Genomic DNA, 20731 nt, shown 5'->3' with positions numbered 1-20731 from the left:
TGAATCTGAAATGTTGCTCAGTCGGCACTTTGCTCTCTCGTGCTCGCCGATTCTGGCCGAAGACACAGCCCTCACCCCTCTGCTCTGGCTCCAGGGTAGCCCAGAGGAAAGCCCCTCATCTTCCTTGAGCCGCATGAACTTGATTCCCGTTTTAACAGAGGACAAGCAGGAGGCTGCCAGGTGAACCTGGATTAGAAGCCAGGGCTCCCGGCTCCAGGGTCCGCACACCCGGCCCCGCAGCATCTGGACTCCTGCGGAGGGGGCGGGAGGCCGGGGGGCGGGGCTGCGGGTCCCCTCGCGCCCCGAGCCTCCTCCCTCCCTGCGCCCGCCCTGCCGCACCTCCCCGCGCTCCTCCTCCCCCGCCCCGGCTCTGCGCGGAGGCTGCGGCTCAGCGGGGCAGGCGCGGCGCGCGGGGACCCAGGCGGTGGCGGCCGCCGGGCGCAGCGGGTCCGGCGCGGGGAGCCGGGCTCAGCCTCGGCCTGCGCCAGCCCCGACCCTCGCCCACCCGAGGCCGGCCTGGGGGGCCCGCAGGGCGCGCGGAGCGCAGAGTGCGCGTCGGGCCGGGCTCCGCACCTCCGCACAGGAGCGCGGGTGCGGCGCGGCGCAGCGACAGGCATGGAGCCGGCCCAGGAGCCCCCCACGCGGGCCCGGCCGCCGCCGCCCCCCGCCGTCCGCCCCGCGCCCGCCCCCGCCGCGCCCAGGCTGCGCTCGCCAGCCGAAGCGGAGGGCCGCGGTCCCGAGGGGCTGCTGCGGCGATCGGGGTCGGGCTACGAGGGCAGCACCAGCTGGAAGGCGGCCTTGGAGGGTAAGCGCCTAGCGGCCCTCCATCCCCCGGCCCGGGGACCCGGGAGGCGGGACAGAGTCACCTTGGCCGGTCTCCCGGTGGGGAGAGCGGGGAGCGCGACTCTGGAAGCCGGAGGATTGCCAGGGCATCAGATGCCACATTGTGGGGCGGTGGGGAACAGGTAACTGGGGACCACCTATAGTTCAACCTTGACCCTGTCTCTGCAGCTAACTCCCTCTTTGACCTTGGGAGCAGGTTTCACGCTCTGAGCCTGTTTCCTTATGAGTGAAGGGGGACAGTTACTGTCCGGCACTCACCCGATAGGCATACTGAGAGAGTGGCTTGACCCTATAGCAGTGAAAGTGCTTTGGGCAAAGTGACAAAAGCTATGGACCCCGACGCGGTGCTAATGCCCCGTGAGAAGGGGGTTGGGGGATGGGGCGCTGGTGGTGCCTGGAGGGAGAATCGGCCAGAGAGCCTTCCCTGCAAGTCGGGGGTCCCACCTACCTCTTCCAGTCAGAGGGGCTCACGGCCTGACCCCTGACTGGCCAAGGGGGCGGTCACCAAAGTGGAAGACAGATTTCAAGTTCATGAGTTCAGTTAACTTGTGTGACCACTTGTGCGTTGTGGGAGGTGCTGGAGCTGCCCGGAGGGCTGGTACTCTGGACACCCGGAGTCCAAAGGCCGAGGACCTGCCTGGACGGCATCAACTACGGAAGCCCAGGACCTGGATCACCCAACCATTAGGGAAGGAGTGTCAGAAAAGGAGGGCTTCCTGGAGTAGGTGACCTCTTAGGAGGTGTGGAAAGAGAAAGATGGGTGCACCAGGCTCGAGGAGTGACACGTTCAGGGATCAAGTGGCGAGGACTCGCCTGTGCCTTGCGGGGAACTGACCTCCAGAATACCAGGATCGGGGTGGGGTGCGGTGAGAAGAGAGGAGTCTGGAGGGCCCAGACCGTGAGTGGCCACCCAGGCCTTGCGAAAGTGTGTGGACTTTGTCTGAAGCGGCTGTTGAGAGATTTGAAGCATAGAATGAGACAGTGGGTGGCCCTTGGAAAGTGGTGGTGGCCCAGAGGGGTCAGACCAAGGCCAGGTCAGTGAGGAAGGCGGGGCCGTGGTCAGGGGAGGGACATAACCAGTGCCAGCCAGGGCAGGTGCCTGGCCAAGCAGGGAGAGGGGGGGACAGTTCTGTCAGCATTTGGCCCAAAGGCTGGTAGGCCAAGGGACACAGATGGCCTGAGGAGGGGCTGTGCAGACTCTGAGGGGAAAGCTGGACACCTGGATGGTGATTTGGGACAAAGGAGGCAAAGATGTTGGAACTCAGTGTAGGACAGCCATTGCAGAGGACCTTCGGTCTGGGGAGAGCTGAGCTGAATAAAGGTGGACAAACCCTCTCTTTGTCGTGTATCTTCGGGCTCACTGTTAGATTTGCCTGTGACCCCCTGCTTCCCTCCTGCCCAAGTTATTTCTGGAAGTTGCTCACGCCTCTTGCCTGTATTCCTCCACTCGTTCATGCGGAAGCATCTCTCCAGGGGCTGCCCTAACCTCATGCTAACCCCCAGGGCTTAGGGGCCACTTCAGGGGTGGTGCGGCCTCTTTCAGTGCCTCCGGCTGGCTGGCTCCCGTCTCACCTCCCATCCTGACCTTGGCCCCTTCTGCTTCCCACTCCCAGCCATGGCTGGGCCGACCACCTGCAAGTTAGGCTGAAGAAGAAGCCGCACGCCCGGCAGGAATGGCCCAGGGGGTCTCTCAGGACACTGGGTCTTCCAGGCCCTGTGGAGTCTAGCCCACTCTGTGCTCAGTGCCCACCTGTGGCCCAGCCTCGTCTCGCCTGTCTGGACATGGCTCCCTGCCTGGCCTGGCTCTGCGTCTCGTGGCACCTCCGGCCCCTGCCCTCGTTCCCATGGTCCACCAGGAGCAGCCCCACCCTGGTGCCTGTGGACCTTGGGGGCTCAGCATCTGGGGCCTGTGGGCCTTTTCCACAGGAGTTTTAGGATGTGGAGTCTGTGTCCCTGCCAGGGGCCTCCCCTCCACCGGTCCCGAGTATCTCCTGGGTGTTCCCTGGGCGCCGCGTCTCCTGCGGGGAGAGGGGAGCTCTCGGACCACGATGGTGCTCTCCAGGGTCCTGCCGTGTGCTTATCCCCCCACATTCACGCACTCTTCCTCACCTCCCACAAACACTCCTGGAGGCCCCACTGTTCCAGTGCAGCTCTAGGCACTGGGAACATCCCTGCCCTTGCAGAAATCACAGGACAGGGGCTGAGGCAGCCTGCTGCAGTGCAAAGAGCACTGATTCTGGAGTTGGGTAAGCCTGAGCCAGATCCTTCCACTGCCAGCGGGCTGGCAGGTTTTCAAACTTGTCTGAGCCTCAGTTTCTTCATCTGCTAAGCAAGATAAGGATTTCTGCCTCTCGGGGCTACACAGACAAAGGTGCTGGGGTGTAGGCTGTGTGCAGGTGATCCCTTTCCCCAGTCCCTAGAGCCCGGCATCCCTGATGAGGGAACCCAGGGAAAGTGTATGACCAACTGCTCAACTGAAATCCTTTGACTGCTCGTCTGCCCACTGTGAGTCCACTTCCGGCCCCAAACACGTCCTCATAATGAGCCCAGTCCACAGACCCTGAGAAACACCCGTGATGGGATGAGGGCTCTGCCAGGTCTGGGGACCAAGGGGTTTTGCAGCCCTTGCTTAGCCAAGCCTCTGTCTTGAGACTTCTTGATTTGACCAAGCTGAACCCTCAGGGGGCCTGTGCTCCTGTATTACCACGTACCGAATATTTATCAAGTACCTACAAAGTGCGAGCCCCGTGCTGGGGCTTTCACAATAGCTGTCGTGTTTAACCCTCACATCTGCCCTTGCAGGGGCTTGGGGAGTGTTGTACCTATCTTACATATGAGGAAACTGAGACTCAGAGCGGCTAAGTGTCTTGCCCAAGGATGCACGTTGCTCTCTCACTCGTGAAATCCCATCGGGTTTGCCACGAGGCCCTCTGATGTGAAACCTCTTACTCTGTCCTGAGCTGACCAACATGCGGCTTGGGGAGGCTAATTGGAGAGAATCAAATTGTGCTTCTGACGCATGTAGCCCCCCTCCCTGCGCTCCTGAGACAGCCCTGCCACCCCCGGCAGATGCTTTTTCCTCTTCACAGGTTAAGTGACGTGGAAAACGTCTTAAATCTGAAGCTGGGATTAGAGCCCAGGTCTTTAAGACTCTCCTTCGATGAACAGTTAGCTTTATAAATAGGAAGCCAAACAGAAATTCTCCTGATTGAGTCCTCTCCCTGTGGATATTAACCTTTCCTTCCACCCTCAGCCTTGGGGGGCAGGCTGGGAAAGTGATCCAGAGCTCCCGCCTGGGTTCTGGAAAGACTGGAGGTGATGGGAGATGGGAATATTTCTGGCATTGGGGTAGGGAGGGTGAGGAAAAGCAGCCTGGGGGTACAGGAGTGGGGACAGAGTGATTCTGCAAATCTCAGGCTATAGATTTTCCAGTGCTCACCAATTCTGAATTTTTAATGTTGAAAGTTTCTTGATAAGACATAAACCCACAACTTCCTGCTCAAAACCACACACATGCATTTAGCAAAGCCTCTTAAAAATGTAAAAATTACCAAACTCTGCATTTGATAGTTTGTGACAGTCAAGAGTATGCTTTCCAGGCCGTGGCCCTGGCAACTTAGAGACGTCAGCTATGATTCTCTTTTGCACTGTGGATGTGAGGGTGTTGGGAGATCTGTCTGGGCTTGGGTGCCAGGTTTTTTTCAGTTGTTCCTTCTAACATTAGGCTAAGTCATATACATTTATAACATAAATAAACTGCACCCTCAAACTCCATCTAATAAGGGCCATTGCATAGAAGGAAGGATTGCTGAGTTAGACATTTGTTACGGCTTGAATTGTATCCCCCCCAAAGAGATATGTTGAAGTCCTAACCCCCCAGCACCTCAGAATCTGCCCTTATTTGGAAATATGGTCATTGCAGCTGTAATTAGTTCAGATGGGGGCATACTGGAGCAGGGTGGGCTCCTAACCCAATATGACTGGTGTCCTTATAAGAGGTGGTCACATGAAGACAAAGAGACACACAGGGAGAAGGATGTGACGACGAAGGCCGAGACTGCAGTGACGCAGCTGCCAGCCAACCAGCATGAACGAGGACAAGGCAAGGCAACCAGCACAAACGAGGACAAGGCAAGGAAGGATTTCCCTACAGGTCTCAGAGGGAGCACAGCCCTGCTGACAACTCGATCGTGGACTTCTAGCCTCCAGAACTGCGAGACAACACACTTCTGGTGTTTGAAGCCCCCTGCTTTGTGGTGCTTTGTTACGTCAACCTAGGCAACTAATACAACATTGTCTTGGCGTGTCAGACTCTAGCGCACCCTCTCTCTGTCCACAGCGCAGCAGCCAGAGCAGTCATCCCCATGAGAGAATGAAGAGAGTCCTCAGTTCCGGCAATGCTGGAGACACAGGCACAGACTCCCCTTTCCCTGAAAGCAGGTGTATATCCGCACGGCCAAGGGCATTGTCATTCAGGGTAGCTAGATTCCCTTTGTGTTCTTTAGTATCAGTGGGTGCTCTGTAACACGCAAGGCAATGACCGAGCCCTGTTATAAGGAACCCCAACGTGAGTAAAGCACTGCCCTCACCCTAGAGAAGCCCATGGGCCGATTATCATCATGATGGTAACTGCTAACACTGAGGGAGAGCTTACCATGCCAGGCACTGCTCTAAGGCCTATACGTTGAATGCTCATAAAATTCTAAGAGGGAGACACCATTATGACTTCATTTGAAAGACGAGGAAAATGAAATAAAATAGAAGCTAAGTAGCTTTGCCACTAAAAAGTGGCAGAGCTGGGATTTGAACCCCCGTGAAGTGGCTGACCATGCTATGCTCTTATTGCAGTGCCAGGGTTATAGAAGAGGATTGAGAGGCATTTAAAGAAGGGAAAGGAGGGACTTCCCTGGTGGTCCAGTGGTTAAGACTCTGCACTCCCAATGCAGGGGGCCTGGGTTCGATCCCTGGTCGGGGAACTAAGATCCCACATACCGCAACTAAGCCTGCGCGAGCTGCAACAAAGACCCAGTGCGGCCAAAAAAAATTAAAAAATAAAAAAAAAAAAGAAGGGAAAGGCAGGATTCATATGCAGCTCAAGGGGATTAGTCTTACAACAAGCTGCCCCTGAGGACAGCAGAGCAGACACAGAAGGAGCCCAGCCCTCGAGGGCAGGCGTGAGCCTCTGTTTTTACCGTGCCGGAAGGCACCCACCTCTGGACTCCTGGTCACTTGCCAGTATAGACCGTGCTCATAGGAAGGACTCCCGGATGTCTGTTGGACTTGCAAGTAAAGATGGCAGACTGCGTTTATTTTCTTCCTCTCCCAAAGCTCATTAATACAACCGTAAAGGGATTTTTAAAAGGTCACAAGGATAACAAGAACAGGAGACAAAACAATAGCAACGAGGGGCTTCCCTGGTGGCACAGTGGTTAAGAATCCGCCTGCCAAGGCAGGGGACACGGGTTCGAGCCCTGGTCCAGGAGGATCCCACATGCCCGGGAGCAACTAAGCCCGTGCGCCACAACTACTGAGCCTGCGCGCTAGAGCCCGCAAGCCACAACTACTGAAGCCCGTGCGCCTAGAGCCCGTGCTCCGCAACAAGAGAAGCCACCGCAATGAGAAGCCCGCGCACCGCAATGAAGAGTAGCCCTCACTCGCCGCAACTAGAGAAAGCCTGGCGGTGCAATGAAGACCAAACGCAGCCAAACATAAATAAATAAATTTAACAAACAAACAAACACATAGGGATCAACGATGGTGTAACTGACACTGAATCCACTGGCCTGAGAAAGTTCAGGAAGCAGAGGAGCAACCTGAATCACAAACAGGAACCCCACAGCGCAGAGACCGGGGCACCAGTCAGCACGGCCGTGAATGAAGAGGGAGCTGAAATCAGGAGGGCTGGTTGAACACTTGTTAGGAAGACTTCAAATCCCCAAATCCTCTCCCCACCCTGTGAGCCCATCCCCAGCCCTCTGCCTTGGGGAGAGAGGGCCTCCAGACACCAACACACTTGAGAGCAAGCAGTTAAGGCGACATTTATGTATTGAGGGCTCAGGTTGGCCTCCTAGCCTCTTTTCCCAGCCAAGCCTACACCCTCCAGGAGGGAAAACAGAAGAGCAGTCTCCAGGGACACTGACCCAAGAGGAAAAACCCAAGGAGGTCAACAAACAGCCTTGAGGACCAGCCCGTCACTCTGCCACGACCCTCACAGTTAATAAGCCCCCCTTCCTGTCTCAGAGGTGCCAGTGAAGTCCTATTCCTCCTGCCTTAATCATGAACAAATAACCAAGGATCTCCAGACATCTGAGGAAAGTCTCTGACATGGAAGCTAGAGACCAAAACAAATGAACAGGAAAAAAAAAACAGTTTGGAGAAAACAGAGATTATACAGATTAAACTTTCTGCCCACCGCTCCCCCACCCCCTCTGGAGCCCCCCTCCCCCCCCAAAAAAACCCTAAAAAACTATCAGTAATATCCTCAGAGAGATAAGAGAAAATTTTGCATCATTAAAATAAGAACAGGGGGCTTCCCTGGTGGCGCAGTGGTTGAGAGTCCGCCTGCCGATGCAGGGGACACGGGTTCGTGCCCTGGTCTGGGAAGATCCCACATGCTGTGGAGCGGCTGGGCCCGTGAGCCATGGCCGCTGAGCCTGCGCGTCCGGAGCCTGTGCTCCGCAACGGGAGAGGCCACAACGGGGAGAGGCCCGCGTACCGCAAAAAAAAAAAAAAAAAAAAAAAAAAATAGAACAGGATGCTTTAAGAGGGAGTATTCAGGGAACAGCATCAACAAACCCAAAAAAACCTTAGCAGTTAAAAATAATTGTAGAAATAAAAGATTCAGTAGAGAGTGGGAAGGTAAAGTTGAAAAAAATCTTCAGGAAATAGCAAAGGCAAAGTGGATGTGAGGGCTTCCTCTCTCCTCTCTGGTGGCTCTTCCTTTTCTAATAAGGGCACTAATCCCATCCTGGGGGCCCTCACCAAGAATGGAATCTGCTGGTACCTTGATCTTGGACTTCCTTGCCTCCAGAATTGTGAGAGAGAAGTGTCTGTTGTTTCAGCCCCCAGTCTGCGGTTTTTGTTAGCGCAGCCTGTGCAGACTGAGTCAAAGGTGAAGTAGAATTCCTGATTATGCCTCATCAGCTTAAAGGAGTTTTGAAGTTGAAATAATGATGAGCACACAGAAGTGTAAGCAAAGGAAAATGATTAATTACAGGGAAACAAGAAGTTGTGTAGAAATAAAGATCATAATACACTGCATAGCTTTCCTGGGAGTAGCATTTACATTGCCATACGAAAAGAACACCTAATTATCAGTGTAACACAAACTATGATGTTGAGAGAGCAGGTAGTGTGTGAGTGGTCAGGATGGGGACAGTCATGCAGAGAATTAAATCTTCCTCATTACTGTGGGAAGTTAATAAGTAGTGTCTTAAATAGAAAAGTCAAAAAGTATTGACATACGCAAAGCTTTTAAAGATTTGGAGGTAAATACCAAAAGGATTAGCTAAAAGGGTTGGAAGTAGTTGCCTCTGTGGAAGGGGCAGTGTTCTTTGGTTGGTAGTTTGTTTAGTGAAGCCTGATAGAATTTCTTAACTTCAGATCTGTTGCTTTTCAGATCCTTGATAAAGGACCAGGTTTCTTTCCCCAATTTGTTGTGAAGTACAATACAGACAAATTACTAGAAACACTATCAGGCACTTGGATGTCACAGCAATGCTGAATTGCTGTAAGTTTCTAGAGACTTCCTCTCGATTTTGGTACTTAGCTCGTCATGGGTGAGTAATGGTGGACAGCTCAGCACTGGGCTGTGGAGACACTTCTTTCAGCTATACACACATATAACTTTTTTTTTTTTTTTTTTGGTACACGGGCCTCTCACTGTTGTGGCCTCTCCCGTTGCGGAGCACAGGCTCCGGACGCGCAGGCCCAGGGGCCATGGCTCACGGGCCCAGCCGCTCCGCGGCATGTGGGATCTTCCCGGACCAGGGCACGAACCCAGGTCCCCTGCATCGGCAGGCGGACTCTCAACCTCTGCGCCACCAGGGAGGCCCCCACATATAACTTTTAAAAGGTTTCAAAAATGGTTAAAAATAGAAAGGGAGTTCTCACCTACTAGGATGGCTATAACAAACAAAAATGGAAACTAACAAGTGTTGGTGAAGAGATGGAGAAATTAGAACACTTGTGCGTTGGCATTGCTGGTAGGATGCAAAATTGTGCGGCAGCAGTGGAAGACAGTTTGGTGGTTCCTCAAAAAGTTAAATGTAGAATTACTATATGATCCAGCAATTCCACTCCTAGGTATATACCCAAAAGAATTGAAAATGGACTCAAACAGATATTTGCCAATGTTCATAGCAGCATTATTCACAATAACCAAAAGATGGAAATAGCCCAAGTGTCTGTCAATGGATGGATGGATGGATGGATGAACAAAATGTATATAATTATACAATGGAATATTATTCAGCCATAAAAAAGGAATGAAATTCTGATGTGCTACGACATGGATGAACCTTGCAAACATTATGTTAAGTGAAAGAATCAGACCCAAAAGGACAGATATTGTATGATTTCACTTACACGAGGTTCCTAGAATAGGTGAATTTATAGAGACAGAAAGCAGATTAGAGGTTACCAGGGGCTGGAAGGAGGTGGGAATGAGGTGTTAATGCTTAATTGGTACAGAGTTTCTGTCTGGGGTAATGAAAACAGTTTGCAAATAGACAGTGGAATTTTGCAAATTCACAGTGCACAACCTTGTGAATATAATTAATGCCACAAATTGCACCCTTAAAAATGGCTAAGATGGCAACTTTTATGTTATGTATATTTTATCCCAAAAAACCTTTCAAAGACCCTGTGTCTGAAGTCTAAAAGGGTTCTTTCATTAAACATCAAATTAAAATTTTAGGTGAGAACAATAAATATAAATTTAAAAGGGAGAAGCCAGAGGATCGGGAAAGCTTTCGTGAAGAGAATGGAGGGTGTGGGGCAGGATTTCAAGAGACTGCAGTGGAGGAGAAGAAATTTGGGAGCAAAGACCCAGCTGAAGGGCTGTGAGGACGGACTGGGGTATTTCAAGGAGTCCGTCTGGCTGAAACCAGGGATGAGGTAGAGAAGCAGCAGGAGATGAAAGATTGGAAAATTCCGACAGCCACAGAAGGAGTTCAAGTGCGTAGCCCCGGAGGGAGGGTTCTTAAGCAGGGGGATCGCAGAATCAGACAGACCCGTGCTTTAGAACGGCACCTCAGACTGCGGCATCAGAGTCCCCTGGAGGGCTTGTTCAAACACAGCCCCAGAGCTTCTCACTATCAGGACTTGGGGCTGGAGGCGGGGATGGGTGGTGGGGATGTGCCAGGTAATAACCCCTTTCTCTCTCCTCAGACACCACCACGCGTCTCCTGCTGGGGGCCATCGCAGTGCTTCTGTTCGCCATCCTGGTGGTGATGAGCATATTGGGTGAGCATAGATGTCAGAGCATTTATGCAATTCAGTTCCTACACACCTTGTCAAAAGCATGTCTAATTAGGTAAAGAAAGGTTCCAGACATACCGCCAATTCTGTGGGGTCAAAGTAAATAGGAAATAGAGTGTTGGTTCTAGATGAGATTTTAGCCTAAAATAGTACATTCACACATCGACTATACCTGTCCTCTTTGCTAAGCCGTGCAGCGAAAGTGGAGATGTTAACTTAGGTACGTTCACAAAAATGCTTCGGGAATGCAGAACAAACTTGGTGTGTGTCAGTCACGTAATGCTTCTTGAAGGAGATGGTTTGGGGTTAAGGGCCTTAGAGATCTCATTCACTCACTCAACAAACATTTATTGAGCCCGCTGTGTGTCAGGCCCTGGGCTAAGTGTTGGAGATTTTTTAAAATGTATGACATCAACTTCCCTGCCCAGTGGTAGAGGTGTTACTGCCTGGGGGCTTCCCAGAGGTGGGGAACACATGTGCTAACCCCTGAAGAATGAATAGTTTCCTAGAGAGCAGGAGGTAGAGGGACCAGAGCATTCCAAGGGGGAGAGGCCTGAGAAACACGGAGTGGCAGGTAGGGCTGAAAGGGGTGAAGGAGGAATGCAAAAGGGGAAACTGCTACTAAGCAAGGGAGGCGAGGCTATATGACCCTGGGATTTGCTGCATTTAATGGATTCAAGTCAAAGTACGTCATGGCTTCTGAAGGGTTTGCAAAGTGACTTCAAGACCTCTGTCTTTCATCTTCGAGAAGCACCCTAAGACCTCAAAATGGGAGGAAAATCCACTGATAACATCAATTCCTACCAAACCCTCACCTGTAGGGCACGCAGGCTACGCAGGGAGCTGTGAGTGCTTAGCAAGGAATGTGGCGAGCGCTGGGGTGAGCCTCGACCAATTGTTACAAATCAAATTGTTCTATTGCTAGGTTGGGAGGACAGGGCAATGTGTAAACACAGCATATTGAGATTGCGGTAAAACACAAGAGTCCCTGGAGATCCTCGTGGGAATGCATGGCCCCTAGGTCTAAGTGGGCCTGGGGCTCATCGAGCAGGCATGCCAGAGTGCCCATTAATTAACTGGTGTTGGTGTGGTGGTAGCTCCCCTGGGGGCTCGAGTACCATGGACTTGTTCTTGCCTCTGTCCTGGTCTACATTTTAGTCAATCTCTTGTATGAGAACAAACAAAAAAATATGCTGACGGAATCTGCAGGTGAAACACTTCAAAGAGGAATGCTCAATATGACAGATGAAAAAGAAATCAAGATTAAAATTTATCTTCAGAAACTCAAATGAGCCAATGTGATTGAGATGACTGTGGAAGAAATAAACACAAGATCCTGCATTTGGATTTCAATGTGATTTACACATGTTCTGGACAGGGGAGACCTGGCTTAGGAAGAGATCATAGGAAAACAGTTGGCGAGTATGGCTGAATTCCTTTTGGCAAGGAGGCTTAGAGAATCTCATGGAAGTTCTGGGCCTCCTTCCCAGAAAAGTGCACATAGGCACATATAAGCAGATTCTTCTCACTGGAGCATCTGAAGACTGGAAAACCCACAGCAGCTGGAAGGGGTACGGTGATCACTGCTGGGTGGTGGACCACAGCTGACATGTCCCAGCCTGTTCTGGTGGCAGCATTTCACTGGTGATGTGGGCACACCGTACTGAGCCGGGCAGGATGGAGAAGGCTCTGGAGTCCCTGCAAGGGACTGTGGAAGGGATGGTGTCTGTTCAATCCTGGAAGAGGGGAGGCAGGGGTCCTTCTTCAAGTAGGAGGTGGAAGACAGACCAGGTCTGTCCAGGTCACTCCAGAGGCAGATCCTGGACCCACAGGTTCCAGGTCATGGGAAGGCAGGTTGGAACTCAAAAATTGCAAAGGATCTTTCCAGCAATTCAGCAGTGTTAGCTGACGAGGGTGTGGCCAGTGAGAGCAGGCCCATCGGGACGGTTCCCACCCTGGCTGGAGAAAGAGGACGCATGGCCCCCAGGTCCCTTCCAAGTCCAAGTTTCTCGGGTTCCACGCCTCGGGGAGTTCGGAGAGAGAGAGGAGAGCTTAACCCAGGGGCCTAACCTGCTGTCACTTCCCCTCGGGGCGGTGTCCCAAATTCCTCTTCCTTACTCATTTAGCCACCAGCCTTTTACCTGCCAGGGACTGTGACAGGCGCTCCCCCGGGGCACGTGGCTGATGGGCACCAAGGTGGAGGCAGGTGGAGGGAGTGGCGGGGAGCTTGGGGGGCCGCACAGAGGCCCGCTGTGCTGGTGGATACTGACCCCTCTTCCCTGCAGCTTCCAAGGGCTGCATCAAGTGCGAGGCGCCCTGCCCGGAGGACTGGCTGCTCTACGGAAGGAAATGCTACTTCTTTTCTGAGGAACCGAGAGACTGGAACACGGGCAGGCAGTACTGTCACGGCCACGAGGCCGCGCTGGCTGTGATCCAGAGCCAGAAGGAGCTGGTGCGTGCTGCTGGGGTGGGGACCTTCGGGGACAGCCCTGCCCCAAGGACCTGGTGTCCCCTGTGACCTGTTTCCAGAGCACAGCCTGGGGTGGGGGGTGCAGGTGGGCTCCATGGGGTCTGAGCAGGTCCACGAGGGGCTCTTGTTTCCACCGCTATTGTCAAGGCCAACTATGTCCACCCGAGGCCGGTTTGCTGAGCTCAACTCAGTATTGAAGCGTGAGCATTACACATTATACCTGCACTTGTGAAATGAAAAATCGCGTTGGCTTCTTCTGCTAGTCCAAATCAGGGCCTGATCTCTCATTGAACACAGTTATATCACTAGAAATGTGTAAGAAACACAATTAGTGGGTCCCTTGGCCATTTTGGGTTTTGAGGGCAACAGTTCATGCAATCCAAATTAGCAGAAAATCTAAGTCGTTTCTGTTTTTCTCTGATACACAGTCTGATAGCTCCTTTCGGCAGAGAAAGGCCCAGGAATATGCGGGTAGAAGGACATCCAGCCCGAGCTTTGAGCTGTGTCCCAGATAACCCATCAAGTAGGCAGTTCCAGGCTTCCTGAAAGTGAGGAACGCAGGCATGCTGGCCCACTGAGCTAGGAGACAAACCCTGTTCCAGGCTTCCTGGCCCAGTGGTGCACTCCCAGAGCCCGGGCCCCTTGGAGGCCATTGCAGGCAGCTCCACGTGAGTGCAGGGTGTCTGTAACCCCAGCTCCTCACCCTTGGGATGCAGTGAGGCGTCACCCTCTCCATGTCTATGCATCTTGGGAGCCAGTCTTCCAAGCTGAGGTTAGTCTGGGGACGTCTGAGCAGTCAGGAGACCGCACCTGACTCTGAGGTTTCCCTCTTTCCTTGGTGCAGGAATTCATGTTCAAGTTCACACGGAGGGAGCCCTGGATTGGTCTGCGCAGAGTGGGGGACGAATTCCACTGGGTCAACGGGGACCCGTTTGACCCAGACACGTGAGCTGAGGCTTCATCTTCTGGCCAAGGAGCTTAGACCGGGGAAGCCATAGCCTCCCGGACGCACCTCCTGAAGAACCTGGTTTCATGCCAGCTGGAGCCACTCACCTCTAGGGTCAGGGGTGTGGGACAGAGACGCAGTCATGATAATGGCTTTACTACTCTCTCCCTGGTAAAGTCCAGCCTGGTTTGGTGGCCCTGCTCCACGTAGGCAACAGAGCTTCCTGCTGCTGGAAAGGGCCCGGGCTCTTTCCATCTTGTGGCTCCCCAGTCCATCTGCACGGCTCAGTGTGGCTCAGGGAAAGGGAGGACATGCCCTGGACATCCCTCTGCATTGGCCAGAACTTAGCTTCACGGCCACACCTGACTGCAAGGGAGGGTGGGAGGTGGGGCTTCTGTTCTGGGCAGCCATGTGTCACCTAAACATTGTCACTGTGGGAGAAATGGGATCTGAACCCTGGGCACCAGGAGGGTTCCCTTAGAGAAAACACCTATTGAGGGTGTTGGTGGTGTGTGCAGTGGTGGTATTATTTGTGTGGCCCACGTGGTATGGCGGGGAGCGTGTGATGGGTTGGTGGGTGTGCAAAGCCAGGGACTGTTTGCGGGGCGATGGTGGCAGGAGTCATGGGTGTAGGGGCAGTTTAGGCTTAGGGAGACGCAGAGCAGCACACACAGGGGAGTAAGAACCTCAGCTTCTGACGTAGACTCTAAGGCTGGAGGACTAGGCCCGAGGAGCCGGGCGGGGGCACAGCTGCTGACGTGACGTGAACTGCGGCCCGTGACAGCTCCTTCCCTGTGCCGGCTTCTCCCTGTCTCCTGCACCTGTCTTTGTCCTCACTGCCTCTTCCTTGTTTTCTTTTTTTTTTTCCTTCTCTTTCCTTGTCCTGCCCTCATCCCAGATCTGTTCTTAGAGCTGCTGAGAACGTCTTGCCCTTGCTGCCCCCACCTCTCCCCTTCTGGAAGCTTCCTGCTCCCGGAACCCAGGGAGCCCTGGAGGCTGGGGTCCCCAGAGCGCTGACTACCTGACAACCAGCGGGCCTTGGGGCCACGCTTCTCTGACATCGAGGTGGTCCTGGCCCCCCTTCTCCCTCTTGGGGTCCTTCTGATGCCCTCTCTTATGAGACCCCAGCTCCAGCCTTGGCAGGGGGCTCAGGTCAGGGTGACCAAATGAGGTGAAGAAGAAGTGTTGAGATTCAAAAGGGATGATGTTAGGCAGGGAGAACCCCCCCTGTGCTAGACACAGGAGGTGCAGGCAGGGCGCTGTGGGGAAGGTGGGTGTGTGGAGCGTGGTCCTAGACGGGGCCCCGGCTTCCTGGGATGAGTGAGCTGAGCCCGACAGGAATGGCGGAGCCGGATGGAGGAGTGCAGGGTGCGTCCCAGAAGCACCCGTGGGCATCACCGGGGGGCTGGAGCCGTGATGCACTGTCTGGAGGCGACGGGAGCCACGCTAGCAAGGTCTGTGGGGGCCGACTGTCCCGGAAGGCTGCTCCAGAGGGAAGGACAAGTCATAGGGCCTCTGGGGCTGCCCAGTGACAGGCCGCGTCTGCCAGGTCATGAGTGCCTGGTCTCTTCTCTCCCCGCCACAGATTCCCCATCTCGGGCCCGGGGGAGTGCGTCTTCGTGGAGCCCACCAGGCTGGTGTCGACGGAGTGTTTGATGACCCGGCCCTGGGTGTGCAGCAAGATGGCCTACACATGAGGTGGGTCAGGCCAGGGGCGGCCCTCCAGCCAGCCTCCGAGGCCTGCCAGCCCCGGGCTCGTCTCCAAGCGAAGCAGTGAGGAGGTTGCCTTCTGCCCCTGGGCGCTCCCCCAGGCCCCGGAGTCTTGGTCCCTGGTCTCCTTGGCCCCAGGCAGGTCCTGTGGCCCGGTAGTCAAATCCCATGAGTCAGTAGCACAGCAGGCATCTGTCCCCAGCCACACATGCACACTGACACGCTCACGCATGCCCACGAGGGCACACAGCCCCCGCTCAAATTCAGAGTCCACCCTTAGTCACCCCAACAAGTCCCTCCCTGGCCCTACCCTGGAACATTCCCTCCTCCGGAGGCCCTGGTGCTCTGAGGAAGGCTGGGGGCCGACAGGCTGCGGTACTGTCCACACAGACGGGCCCCCTCCCCATGCATCTCTCTCCTGGTTGCTGGGGAGGCCAGAAGGGAAGCCCCCTCGCCTGGGCCCAGCATCCACCGTCCTTGCCTCGCCTGGGGTCTCAGGCAGGCCCCTGCTGTGTCCGTGGTGCTGCCGTGTTGGTCACTGATGGACTAAAGAGACGACTGGCGTCCAGAGAAGTCGGCTGCCATTTGTTCCAGGATCATGGCTTGGGGGAGGGGCATGTCTCTGGGTGCCCGTCCTTGGAGGGACATGACCAAGAGGCACCGGTGTGGCAGGCGGCATGTGTAGCAAGCAAGGCCAAAAACACACTCTGTGGCCTCAGGGCACCGTTTAATGTTGCCAGGCCACTGAGTTATTCTCAGATGTCTGAGGGGTGTGCTCCATCTGGTTCCTTCATTACTATTCAACTCAGTGTGACAAACATTGATCCACACCTACTTCGTGCCAGACGCCACACTAGGCATGGGGACCCACAGCTTTATCCCCCAAGGAGCGCACAGGGAGCAGAGGAAACAGCTTGGAAAGCACTAGAACGTTCTGGAACCCAGTTGAAGGATGGCTTATTCTGCCTTAGGGGAAGATGGGGTGAAGAAAGCAGGAGGATGAGCCACGGAGAAGAGATGATGTTCATGTTGGGCCGGTTAAGAGTTTGTGCAGGTGCTGGGGCCCCTTCCTGTCCCCCCTTGGTCTGCCTGGAGAGGAAGCGGGGACAGGGGTGTGGGGGGGGGGCTGGCGGTTCCCCTGGGCCTACAGGGGCTGCAGGTGCCACCCTCTCCAATGCACACACGTGGAGCCCAGAGCAAGCTGTGGCCGGGTGAGATACAGCCAGCCCACGTGGGAGCCGCGTGTGTGAATCTGGGTCCCGGCCCATCTTCAGAAAATGGCTCACAGGGAAACAGGTCCTGCTCTGCTCGGCTCAGTCCTTTTACTGTCAGTTTTCAGACAAAACTGTCAGCTTGGGTTCGTTGAGCTTTTTGAAAGCTTTCCAGGTATTTAGTAAAATCTGGGGATTTTGTGGTTTCATATTTTATCTTTACGGGAAAGCCAGCGTGGAACCTGAGTGTGCAATAAAGAAGCTAAGGGAATTCAGTGCGGCCTGTGGAGGGGTGGCGGGAGCCCACCGCCTTCCCAGCCCCTGTGGGGAAGTGTGTTGAGGGGCTGGGATTGAGGAAGTGGTCAGCTGCCGCTACTGCTGCTTGGGTTGGTCAGGGGTCCGGGTGGTAAGTGGGAGGGCGTCTCTCCCTCACGCCAGTTCTCACCAGCATCTTCCCCTCAAAGATGAGCTCATTGCTTTCCACGTGGCACCTCATTTAAGTCTCTCAGAAAGACCCTGAGGCACGTAATGCTGCCACGGGTGACAAAACGTCCTGGACGGGGTGGGCTAGAGCTGTGCTCTCATCCTGTCCTGTGGGTTCCGGCGGGAAGAAGGGCGCCACGACGTGGGTGGGGAGGGAGAAGTGTGGGACGGCAGGGACCCAGGAACCCGGGCCACTGGGATCTTAGTTCTCATTCAATATGCACAGCCTGCTGCCTCAAGGCACACTGGCAGATGAGCTCTCTAGCCTTGGGCTTGCCCTGGGACCGCACAACAATTCTAAGTCCGGTAGAGCTAAGAGGAACTCTGACCCAAGGTCATGGGTGTTTTAAGAGCTCTCTTATCTGTTCCCACGAGGAAGACCAAAACAAAACACTGGCACGCCAAACTTCAGAAACGTTGAGTATTCTTCCAAAGGTTATACACCAACCAGGCACCCGCACCTCCCCCGTGGGCGGAGCCAGGCTGGGTGGGCGGGGCCGCGGAGTCGGGTGCAATTGGGGCCGGCGGCCACAGGTGGCAGCACGGAGGCCGGACGCTCTGCCGGTTTCGGAGCTCGAGCTGGCCCCCCCTCGGTGGAGCGTAGGAGGAGGTGTTGGGGGCAGGCCCAAGGGACCACCCTTACTCCAGCCCCACTCCTCAGCCCCTTTGGAGGATTTGCCCCTGGAGTTGAGAAGGTGCTTGGCTGGGAGCCTGGGCGGCTGCGCCCTGGGTGAATTTGACCCCGCACGGCAGCCCTGTCCTCGGCGTAGCCCCTGGAGCCGGCAGGATGCGGGTAGAAGGCTGGAGCACGCACACCAAGTCACCCTCAGACGTCCTTTGTGAAGATGGAGGGACGGGGTGTTTTTTTGCAGGAGGACTCACTTGGAGGTAGCATTTGTTGCCTTGCTGGTGGGTTTCACTAGTGTTTGCTTAGTAAACCCTCCTACAACCTTACAGATGAGGAAGCAGGCTCAGGGCGGTTAAGGGACTTGCTCTACCGCTGTACATCACAGGCCTAGGAGGTGGTGGAAGGGGAGGCGGGGTGGAAGGGGCCACCTTGGGAGAGGACGTGGGGTGCCCACAGGCGATTTTTTTCCTGTGCACTTTTATCGTCGTCGTATGGTTTTCAGGTGAATTTCCCATAGGGAGGGGGTAATGCAAATACAGAGTTCCGTCCTTCTCTCCCTTCAAGGCCCAGCTCGAGCTCCCTGGGACTCCTTCCAGGACAGCAGCAGCCCTCAGTGACCACTCCCTCACCCCAGCAACTCCAGCACTTAAGACTGAGCCTCCTCTCACACCTCCGGAGTCTCTCGGAAGTTTTCATCTGTGACTCATCTCTAAAGTCATCTGACCGCTCTTGGCATCTGACTATAAGCCCCTGGATAGCAGGGATTATGTGTCACTGGCCTCTTTGTAGCACACACAGCATGTGCTCAAAAAAAATTGTTGTATATGACAATAAGATTGCCCCCAAATGTCATCTCTGAAACTCTTTGCCATGGTGGGAGACAGCAGTGGCCGGCCATCATAAGAGGCTCGTCTTTTTGGCTTTGGTGGGCGTGGCCTTTTGGCTTTGGTGGGCGCGGCATGGTTTTAGAGGCCCGGCAAGATGCACTCTTTAGTTTGTTTTGCTTCAGTTAAGTTAGCTCGCTCACATTCCCTAAGCATGTAGATGCTGGGCGGGCTGAGTGGAGGTGACAGGGAGCATCCGGGCCGTGAGGGAGGGAGAGCTGCCTTCGCCTCCAGAACATCCTCTGCATCACACACAGAGCCCCGCTGGCGAGGGCAAGGAGCTGGCTGCGAGTGGAAACCAGGCCCGGGGAGGGTTTCCATCAGTGACTGCGGTTGGCGGCTGAAGATTCCTGTGGTCACCAGGATAATTATGCTAACATCACTGTGCTGTTTGTGAAAGACGACCTGGTTTCCAGAAATGCCCACTGTCTGCTGTGTATTTACATCAGGAGGGGGTGGAGGTAGAGGAGGTAACTGCTCTTTCCTTAGTCCGTAAAGACCTCCAAACTGGGAGCAAGTATGAGATTCAAACAGGGGTCATCCAGAAAACCTCCTGCCGTGCCCATCAGAGGTCCCACGTCTCAGCCTGGAGTGGACACGCACTTTGCCTGACTCAGAAGACCTGCCCGAGTCTAGTCTGGGGCCAGCTCTACCAACAGGCAGATGTGTAGCTCAGGCTGCTGTGCTCAACCTCCCTGACCCCAGGCTTCACCTCTAATATAAAGTAGAAATCGTGCCTGCCCTGCCTACCTCACAGGGTTCTGAGAACTGTAGATGTTAGAATTTCAGGGATTAGAAATTATCGACCCCATTCTCACTATCCATGAGACCACGAGAGGTTAAATAACACGTCCAAGGTCACGCATCTAGCCACGCATCTAGTGGCAGAGCTAGATCTCAGGTCTTGTGGCTCCTCTATTCATTGTTGATACTATTATTGCACGTATCATGCTTTGTTTGTTTACCTGTCCACCATCCACGCAGAAGTGTAAGCCCCTAGAGGGCAGGGATCCACTCTCACGCCCCTTTTTTCTCTAGCGCCTGGTACATACTAAAGGTGCTCAATAAACGTGTGTTGACCTAAACTGATCTTGACTCCTAGTTCAAGGGCTCCTTCTTCTAAACCATGCTGTCTCTGATCTCAGAAATCTGTACTGCCAGTCCAGCTGCCCACAAAAAGTATGCAAACTTGCAGATGTTTTAGAGAAAAAGATAAGATGCTCAACTGCCTTGCAATGTGCTTTAGGGTCCTGTAGTCTAGAGCACAGATTCCATTTGAATAAAGACATACACGTCTAAGACAAAATTGTAGTAACAATGAACACTAGTTAAGAGCTTATTAGGGCCAGCCATTCATACAAAGTGCCTGGCCCATAGTAAGTGCTTAAAAATTATCATCTTGGGCTTCCCTGGTGGCGCAGTGGCTAAGAATCCGCCTGCCAATGCAGGTGACACGGGTTCAAGCCCTGGTCCGGGAAGATCCCACATGCCACGGAGCAACTAAGCCGGTGCACCACAACTACTGAGCCTGCGCTCTAGGGCGCGCGAGCCACAACTACTGAAGCCCTCGTGCCTAGAGCCCATGCTCCACAACAAGAGAAGCCATCGCAATGAGAAGCCTGCGCACCGACACAAAAGAGTAGCCCCCGCTTGCTGCAACTAGAGAAAAGCCCGCATACAGCAACGAAGACCCAACACAGCCAAAAATACATACATTTATTATATTAAAAAAACCAATTATCATCTTGTTTCACTATGATGTAAATTGAGTAGGGTCTTAGAGCATGCTAGCTTTTGTAATACGCACATTTCAGAGGCCTACCCAAGAGAAGATCCCTTTCTGGCTTGCACCACAGACTAATGCAGGTCAGGGACAGGGAATAGCATTGCTCCATCCAGGGTCTTTGAACATAGAGGCTCACACAGGATGTGTTTTAGGAAATGTGGTAGATGTGGTGGCTATGCATCGAGAACTTTTCCTTTCCTCTCATTCTAGGTACATGGAAGGATTGTATTTCCTGGTCTGTTTGAAGGTAGGTGTCAGGTGACATCAGAGCTTTAACCACGGAAAAGTGA

At 54.0% G+C, this 20731-nt stretch overlaps 1 protein-coding gene across 2 annotated transcripts; it reads left to right on the top strand.

The window, feature by feature from the left end:
- The first annotated feature begins 600 nt into the window (after window positions 1-600).
- On the top strand, window positions 601-19744 carry CLEC2L (C-type lectin domain family 2 member L). 2 transcript variants are annotated; one of them, XM_033432349.2, is made up of 6 exons: window positions 601-805; window positions 10234-10308; window positions 12609-12775; window positions 13638-13738; window positions 15325-15437; window positions 18336-19744. In XM_033432349.2, exons 1-5 carry the CDS (start codon window positions 616-618, stop codon window positions 15434-15436), a joined length of 645 nt encoding a protein of 214 aa, XP_033288240.1. In that variant the 5' UTR covers window positions 601-615; the 3' UTR covers window position 15437; window positions 18336-19744. The 2 variants fall into 2 exon arrangements, with proteins under 2 accessions (XP_033288240.1, XP_049571062.1); XM_049715105.1 differs by lacking the exons at window positions 601-805; window positions 10234-10308; window positions 12609-12775; window positions 13638-13738; window positions 15325-15437 and adding an exon at window positions 15444-17962.
- Window positions 19745-20731: the final 987 nt, after the last annotated feature.

Source organism: Orcinus orca, chromosome 9, assembly GCF_937001465.1.
Source record: "Orcinus orca chromosome 9, mOrcOrc1.1, whole genome shotgun sequence".
NCBI lineage: Eukaryota > Metazoa > Chordata > Mammalia > Artiodactyla > Delphinidae > Orcinus > Orcinus orca.
This window is presented reverse-complemented; position numbering and strand designations above follow the sequence as displayed.

What these genes read in the sequence shown, in the direction of transcription:
- CLEC2L (XM_049715105.1), top strand. Translation starts at nt 17,189, where the DNA reads ATGCTGCCACGGGTGACAAAACGTCCTGGACGGGGTGGGCTAGAGCTG. An exon ending in GGCTGGAGCACGCACACCAA is followed by an intron (nt 17,963 to 18,335) that starts GTCACCCTCAGA and finishes TCTCCCTTCAAG; the next exon opens with GCCCAGCTCGAGCTCCCTGG.